The sequence below is a fragment of the Rhea americana genome, unplaced genomic scaffold (genome assembly GCF_003343005.1).
Source record: "Rhea americana isolate MKP2758 unplaced genomic scaffold, rheAme1 scaffold_242, whole genome shotgun sequence".
In the NCBI taxonomy this organism is placed as follows: domain Eukaryota; kingdom Metazoa; phylum Chordata; class Aves; order Rheiformes; family Rheidae; genus Rhea; species Rhea americana.
This window is the reverse complement of record NW_028186360.1, coordinates 876,151-885,465: the sequence shown is the minus strand read 5'-3', so window position 1 is coordinate 885,465 and position 9,315 is coordinate 876,151. Positions and strand designations below refer to the sequence as shown.

General features: G+C 36.8%; 1 protein-coding gene across 1 annotated transcript in view; it reads right to left on the bottom strand.

Moving 5' to 3' along the window:
• Positions 1–9,315, bottom strand: part of ADCY1 (adenylate cyclase 1) — a 159,186-nt gene that overhangs the window by 28,441 nt on the left and 121,430 nt on the right. The window contains exons 8-10 of the mRNA XM_085306627.1: positions 6,356–6,511; positions 2,299–2,493; positions 214–311 (exon numbers count right to left, since the gene is read on the bottom strand). Coding sequence (XP_085162753.1) covers positions 214–311; positions 2,299–2,493; positions 6,356–6,511 — 449 coding nt within the window. The remainder of the gene's footprint in view (positions 1–213; positions 312–2,298; positions 2,494–6,355; positions 6,512–9,315) is intronic.

Sequence of the window (9,315 nt, the reverse complement as noted above, 5' to 3'; positions counted from 1 at the left end):
ATTACTAATTTCATGGTTGCTTTGGGCAAATGGAAGAGATAACAGTCAGATTCAGAACACACCAAGAGAGACTCTCCAGTCTGAGAAGCTGCAGACCTGGTGCTAATAATCTCTGTTTGAATTCTCATTCCAGAGACTTTAATGTTTTGAATTTGTGCAGGATGCCTGAGGACATTCCACTTTGAATTATAACGGCAAAAGACAGAAACTTACTGTGGTATTATTAGAAGGTAGACAAGGCCAAATAAGGCAGCTAGAATTAGTGAGAGAACTACAGCACTGGTGAAATACTCATCCTGAAGCTGGTGATACTGTTAAAGAAAGGAAACAGATGAAGATAGTGAGCCTTTTATATACACTTTTCCACCTTAGTGATTCTCAGCAAGAAGGAACTACAGCCTAAAATAAAACAAGCCTCTAGCCTTTTAAAAACATGGGAATAAACATTACTCAATTCACATAAAAAATGGATGARGCATGTTTACGTACGATTTTCCTTGATAACCACCTGCTTCAGCTGCTCCTATCGGTCCAGACATTTATTCTTCAATTTGGAATTAGTCTGAGCTGGGCTAGCTTGTTTTTCAAAGCAAAAAGGATTCAGACATTTTGAAGCAGCAGGAGGTGCTCCCTCCTTCCCGCACCTATTCATCATAAAAAAATCACCAAAACCCCCTATGGCTGCCTGCAAGGGGCACTGTCACCACAGATGTTCTCAAAAGCACATAAAACAGTGGATTGAGAATAGCTCCTAATAGGAGATGCAGGCCTATTTTTCAGCAATTACTGTTTCCGATTTTAACAAAATCATGATGCTTACAATAGAACACATTTCAGGGGCTAAAATTATGTCAGTGTTTTCTCAGAAGGATCTGAATTTCAATCTCATTTGCACCACCATAAACTATAGTTTATTTCTATCAGTTAGACAGAGTTATTCTAAATTTATACCAAATCAACTGAGACTGTGTTGTGATCATAACCTTAGAAGGCAAGCAGCTGAGTAAGAATATATGCATGACTTTTAAAAATAAGTAGAAATTGAGGCCAGCGCTTTGCATACTCTAACCCCGCAATACAAGTTGAACATAGTACAGTGTCTGGTGCAACAACCTCAGAAGATTTTCTCAGRGAATAAAGTTTACAGCAAATACTTCCAAATTATTGCATGTTCATATTATTGTTGTATACTTGCTATGCTTGTCTCTAGTTTTAAAGAGGAAAAAGTGTGAAATACAGAGCTATCTGGGAAAACAYATTCTTTGAATTAAGAAATGACAAGCCAGGTCCTGATGTCTGAGGATATTTTGTGTTGCAAGATTAAAAAAAGAAAAAAAAATCAACCATATGAAAAAACATTTTTGAAGTTTTAAATATTTCCAGAAGACATCATATACTTGACCTGAAACATTCCATTCTCTTCAGTAAACCTCATATACTTTAACTGTCRTACACAGAGAACTTTCTTATTTTGAAAGCAAACAGTTAAAATTCAATAATAAGTCACTGTGGAAACTTGAAACTAAAGTTAAAATTCCAGACTTTAAACAAAATTCAGTCCAATGTGGCACACAGCCTCCYGATTTGAAACAGTATCCTAGACTATCTACGTATCTAGACTATCTATGGTACCCTAGACTATGATGTGACTTGCGGTGGAAAAATAAATTATAGGCTACTGCCAAATTAATCCAAAACCATATTACTTCTGYTTTTTTCTCACTTAAGATAAAGCTTAAAAACCCAAACAAAACCCATACAACGTAGGAATGAACAGCTCTACTTTGATAACTCTTCTGCCAYATATACATTTAAAAAACTGGAGCAACTTCACTCCTTCACAGTCACACTGGCATGAGATCATAACCTTTATCCAAGGTTTAAGTTTCTCTTTTTATTTTAYAGGATGGGTAGGGTCAACCCTTATCAGGCTATATGTGCAGAGGGAAGCCTCTTGCTGTCATTCTCCAGAACAAAGAAGGAGCCACATTGCCGCAAGACATCATTACACGTGTGACATAAACCAGGCACTTCAGGGAAGTAACAGGAAGACCAAAACATGGGAAATGTAATACAATGAGGGGGGGAAGCTTTATGAGGAGAAAGATACGGATCTTCCTTTTTATCCTCTCCAAGGGCTTCCACAGGAGGTGGAGACACTTCTTCTTAGTTAAGAGAGTCCAGAACATTAATTGAAGACAGTGAGTAGAGTTTAGTTACTGGCTGAAAACAACCAAGCAAACAATACCAGCTAGCCCACAATCAGCAAAATCAGTAAAATAATTTAAAGAAACTTACTTTATTCTCACGTTCAATTTGTTTATACTTCAGGGTAATGAAATTCAAGTCAGCCATCTCAGATTCAGTTTGCCGGGCCTCTATCAAACGGCTGATGTATCTGTTTACTCGAGTTCCTGGAGTGTTGTATACAACATTTGTAGAAAAAGAGGAACGATTCCTGAGTTTTTCAGAGGCTGTCCTTAATGCTCTCCTCTGTAGCACAGACGAAGAAAGAAGCATATATTTTATTAATACTGAAATTTATTATTGTTATTCATATTATCTCAATTTCACWGCCAAGATGGGGATTTCATTAAGCAAGGTACTACAAAGGATACTTGTCTCAGTATGATTACTACCTCATTAAAATCAATGACAAAATTCCCACTGCTTTCCAGGATTTTAATTCTCATCTTCTGAAGTCCCCTTTACGTATTGCCCTTTCTGAAACTTCTCTGTCACTAAGGAAATATACAGTTTGACCCAACCAATGTGACTTTATCTAGCAAAATAGTTGGAAATGTTTTTATAGTGAAAGATGTGAAGCTCTGGACGTCATGAAGACAAGATAACCAGGCTATTAATGAGACGAGCAATGTTTTACTGTCCAAAACTGTCCAAGCAACAATACATACTGGAAAAGAAAATCTTCCTTAATCTCTTGCATAATGACTACAGGTGACTCTAGAGATTCCAAAATACCCAGTATTCCTACTTCTAACTCACCCGAGTGGCTCTCTTTTTAAGACCTCTTGGGCATGCTTCGAGGACACTTGCAGATCTGGCTGGAGCACTCTAATAAATGATCAGTTATCCACAACTGCGTTTCACTGGAATTTAGTCTTCCATAATAGCACAACTGACCAGATGATCACTTACAGTTCTTTATAGTGCAAAAGATTTATCTCAAAGTATATCTGAAAAGGATTTTAGAAAATCTGTCTCACTTTTTATTAAGAGATACTAGGGCACTCACAGAGATGGCAAACAGCATCTCAACCATGATGCTGAGGGAGACGTAATTTGCACCTCTAGGGCTCAATCTGTACTAGTATGTATGCGCACGCCTCAACACACATTAAAAGGATCAACACACATTAAAATGCCCTTGTACCTGCAGAAATTCTTAAACATGGAGTAAGAGAGAGGTAGACCAGCCTTTTAACAAAAAAAAAAAAAAAAAAAAAAAAGCCTAATGGTTATCACATTGAACAGGAAGGAAGATACATCAATTAAACATCCTTTTCACTTCAAAGGAGGTCAAGTCTTACTTTCCAGAAGGGTTTTAATGACAGGCTATAAAGACTATGCTGGGTTTGAATCTCCATTCATTCCTACTGCAGGAATGATACCATTGCAAAGCAAATAATCTGAGATTCTTAAAGAGCGAGCAAGGAGATATGTGTGACTTCACAACGCAATGTTTAGGGCATTCACCAAGAGTGATGAATGTCTTGAATTTCATACCATCCTCCACACACTGTGCATTTTCTCTAATCACTACCTGAGGTGAAATAACCGATGTCGGGGAGCCAGGACCAGGACACAGACTCCTCCTGTTGTCAGCTGAATGCTGTAAACGTAATTGAAGAGTCAAGGTGCCTCTGGTTGGCCCTCCAAAATAAGCCTATTCAGGCAAGTTAAGCTACTCTTGTGTAGTTAAAATAATATATATATATATATATATATATATATATATATCTAACACCTGCAGAGTTCAAGAACAGCATTCAAAACATGAAATGACAAGTCTGCTCAGGGTAAAAGACACTTTTGCTCAGAATATAATCAGCAGACTCTTTGGTGCTTCTATCATCACGTTGTTATAAAAAGACAATTTCTCAGTCCAGAGCAGTCATCAGCCCGCTTTTTAAAGGCTATGTTACAAAATACCCTTCTAAACCAGATGATAAAAAGCAGTGGTCACCACCATTCAGGTAATTCAGTAAGAATGGCAGTTTCCCATCTTACCCCACATGAAGCAGTTCTTGTAAGCGCCTCACTGAACAAAAAACGATCAACAATAACCCATTAGCTAACGTATCAATCTGTATTACATATATATTTGAATACTTATGAACAGTGGAAAGGGGTAACTGCWGGCGGATAAGTTAGCTTTGTGATCTCAAAGATAATCGATCTTAGCAAAGATAAAACACATTTCAACATTTCTGTTTTGCTAGCTACATATGTAGAGCGATGGTAGTATCAGTTTTATATGACTATGACACTACTTGAAGCACTTTTCTTCACAATATCAGATCCCATTACTTGTAATGTTGTCTGTGGTGTAAGAACTAATTATTTCAGTATGAAAAAATATCCTTGGGGATATACATGGATAAGACTTTTCAAACCTGAACTTCTGTTTTTTGTTGCCCACAACAGAAATCTTAGTCTGACAGTGACTATCTTTTATAAACATTTCTAATCATAGATAAAGATATTCCCTTATAGAAGAGATTTTTTGTAACCCAAATGGAAGCCTACAGTATAGTAGTAGTGGTGAGAAAAACAATTTTTAACTAAAAAACCCTACTTATTTATTTGAAAATCTGGAATAAGTATAGACAATGGAAGTTATTCTTGTATATGGAATAAACTCTGTTATCTATTACTCTATTCTAAATAGGGTTACAGTTACCTTGCTTAATCAGATTAGCTATTGCTCACATATAATTACTTTTGCTAGGTGTCCTATCCTTTTTTTCTAGTATTATTTCATACAGTAGGCTTGCATGATGTCTCATATGTGGTCAAGATACAGCATTTGGCTGGAAATTAAATAGATAAATAAATGCTCCAGTATYGTACTGGCTTCAAAGCCTTAATAGCAATAGCTAGTTTTACACGATTTGAGGACTAATGGTCTCTGAATAGACCTTGGACTGCAACACAGTCTATTTATATTAAAGCCTTATGTCATATTCCATGATAAATGTCCCCTMTCAGGTACAAATACTTGGAAGAACTGTTTCAGTTAAAGACAGCATTTTAGAAATTCACTCTGAATGTTCTGACATGAGAAAATGTACATCAGATCCCCAGCAAATCCATATCTGGATTTTCTGTGTATGCTACCATATTTATACATACATACACATAAGACACATCATAAAGGATTGCATATGCTTCAAAGAATGTATGGGTTACTTTTTTAAAATACTCAGAGGACAGTACTAATTCACAATTGAAAGATCATATTCAAGACTGGTATTGTCTGTGGWCAATTTTAAGAGCAAACTTGGAGTTTCTGAACATCCTCGCTAAAAWTCTGTTTTAAAGGAACTAACAGAATATTTTACCCCCACAGAGGAAATACATGCATATAGAAAATCCAAAAGTAGAAAATTTATAATGCTGTCTGAAAGTAAGATTTATATTGAAACTTTAATAGATATCCTTACTAAAAGAGAGTAGAACAACCAGTAAAGATGAATTCATCTGCTGACTTGGAGCATTCATGTAGCAACCTATGTAATACTGCCATCTGCTGGCAAAGAAGGTGAAACTAGCAACTCTGCAAACTTCCCCACCCAAATCCATACCGATTTATGGTTAGATTCACGCACAGAAAAGCAATTATGAGTTATAGGATTCCTTGCCATTTAAGACTGTTGTGTTTGATACCTATATTAGGGACAAAGAGGAATCTCTTTTACAAATCATTTGCCTTTCATTTTTCAGAGAGCCATCTAGCAGTTCAAAATTATTCGGCTATTTTACATTTGGTGCCACGAGCTTGAAATTGTGGTGGATGCAAGATATGAAAGACTAGCTCTCAGTAATTGCCTAAGCAGCCTCAGAAAATCTAATACCTGTGAAAAAAGCCCTCAACAGTAGATACATAGGATGACTGTGCTGATTCAGTGTCAGAGGCACTTCAAACTGCAGACCAGTTATATTTGAGCTTCATTTCCACTGAGAGACCCTTACATGCATTTCCTGTGAGCCCCGGGTCAGGAGAAACCTCAGAAACTCCACTATCAGCTGGCCAGGTCACCTCCCGTCTTCTCAGTGCAAGGCTGGTTCATGTGATCCTGAAACCCATGCCTGAAGAGCCCAAAGGAATTACCTTATCGTCATCCTCGCATGTCATGACATTGGAGAAAGGAATCTCCGCCTTGAACATCTTACGACAGTGCATGAGCTGAACAAGCAGGTAGCAGACTGTCTTGAACTTCATTCTTTTGGCAGGCTTTATGTCTGACAGAATCAGTCCAGGAAATATCTGTTGATTAGAAAAATATTATTTATAACTGTCATTATAGTCACATATGGACTTACATACATACAGCCATTGACACYATCTAGCGGTCAGAATAAAACAATATCATAACACAATAATTCTGATCAAGATGCAATGTATCTTGATAAATATCTTGTATTTGCAGACGTAGACTACTTCATTTTTTTAACCTGATGCATAAATTCTACTGAACAGATGGTATTTAAGCACATACCCTACATTTTGGAAACTTTTTCATATAAAAATAAAGAGTATTTAAAAAAGAGCATTAATGTCAAACACAAAAGAGGCAATATTTGTATTTCTTCAACCTTAAAATAATCTCTGGATAAAACAAAGGAAAAAATAAAGAGGAGATTAGCATTCTTAGGAATTGCTTTTAAAAATATACAATTACAGTCTTGTTCTTATTTATTTATTCTCTTAATTTAGCTTCTGGGAAGCTCAGAAAAAGCAGAAGAGGATAGTTTTTGCTTTAAAGATACATGTGCCTGTGCGCCCTAAAAGCAGACTTTGAGGCACTGTGATTATATGCTACATCCCATTTCTTCAAAGCAAGAAGCTTTTTACCACAGAGAAATATTCTCACAGGGTTGTGCATAACCTACCCACTTTATCACTGAGGTCCCAGTTCAGCAAGGACAAGTACGTTCTTGGTTAACTTTTAAGCATCGTGTTTAACTCATACTGACTTTAGCACACCCCAAGTACCTGTTCAAATGCCTTCATAGATCTGATTAAGGTCCACCCTTTATTCTGCCCTCTGCATTTATACCAATATCTTACTTACGCTAATGGCATGTGAAAAGCATCCCCATACTGTAACAACATGGGAATAAAGGTTTATAAAATTAATCTATTCTGTAACAAAAAGATAATTAAGAAACAACACAGGATTTGGTCTGAGTGTTTCTAAACACAAAAGACACAGAGCAAATCACACTCCAAAATCATTTTTGAAATGCTCTATAAAACACAAATGGCACTGAGGATTTGCTGTCCAGTCTTCAGAACATGATGATTTACCACAACAATTTACATCACTGCTTAAACGATCAAGAAATAAAGAATGCGGTAATTTGGAAGCATTTGCTTAATGCATTTTTTCATGGATATCTAAATTCTGAGAGAATGGGACAAATGACCCCCTGCTTATATCCTGAATGGCATCTCAGATATTGGTTTATGCTGCTTAACATGTACAACTATTTGCATCTTCTACAGAATCAACAGTGTACCCTAACGAGCTATTAGTTCTCTGTTCAGTCAGTTACACTGTAACCATGAAACGCCAAACGACTTGTGTAAGAATAGTTGTCCATTTTTATTAGCATAGGATTATGTTCTAAACATGTGACATGCTTTAAATGAGAAAAGGCTCCTAGGTGTGCACATGTACATTATTGTCCACTGAAAGGGTGAATAAAGCCACGTAACATAACCTGCACTATACTGCACAACCATCAGCTGGAGTCCAAAAGGACACTAGTGTAATGCATAATTTCTTGATTAAGTATAGCTTAAAAAGATCTCCACTGAGACATTTCCAGTATAAACTTTCTCYTTTGAGGACTTTCTGGTAGAAGACTCATTGTTGGATTGCCATAACCACCTACAATACTGTATAATACTGTAATACTGTATAAGGGTATTCACATATTAAATAGCTCAGGACATCAAGTAGATTATTCCTGGCAAACATGRGTCTAGGGCTGGAATATGGCAAATATGTTGTAACATTTGCACTATCTAAAACATAGGTGCTAATAACTCTATTTACAAATGTTCCTAATGTAACTCCTCCCAAAGCACTATTTTTCTCAGTCTCCTTATCAACCTTTTGATACAACAAAAACAAGCAAGACTCTGTTTCTTGAAACTAATTCTTGTTTTGCCTGTTGYCTCATTTAGGACAAAGAGATAAAAAGGCACAGATGCTACCAGGTATATTACATCTCAAGAGATCATGAGCTTTCCCTTCTATATRTTGGTGACAAACAGCTCAAACCTTTCCACTGTGGACATTGTTGCATTAACTAGGACATTTTCATTTTTAGGACTCCACTAGACTATCTCAGAAAAGATGCTCTTCAGATGAGTACAGAGCTACAGGGGTTTCCTGAAAGCCTTCATTAAGGAAATGCCAAAGAAGACCAGGTACAACATCTTGCTAACAAAAGATCCAGGGCATGACTGAGAAAGGGGAGAACATGGATACAAAAGTAGTCTCCTGCATGGACTGTAAGTCCTACAGTAAGAGCAGGATTTAAGCTTTCCTCAATGCAAACTTCTTAAAGTAGCTGCATTTCTGAGTACAGTCAGGTGCTTGAAAATTTGCAGTGAACACATTTTGTCACAGGTAGTGTGCTCCCTGCACACATGGGATTCCCTTCAAATACATATATTTTTATGCATTCCTGAATATATCTTTAAAGAAATAGGTAGAGTAAATATTTTTGGCTTACACCATCCACTGCTCTTGTCTTTTGTAGAGTTTATCAGCATATATTATTTCAGTGGTGTACAAGCTTTGGATGTTGGAAATATAGTTGATTCAAATCAAAGTCTTTCAGCTCAGATCACTCAAAAAAATGGAGAACTGTGTCTATTTTGGGGCTCCTCAATACAAGACAGACACTGACAAACTGCAGTGAGTTCAGCAGAAGGTCACCACAATGATTAGGGTGCTGAAGCATATGACATATGAAAACTGTCTGAGCGAATTCAGTCCTTTTAGCCTGAGCATGAGAGGACTAAGGAGGAATCTAATAGCTGTCTTCAGCTGC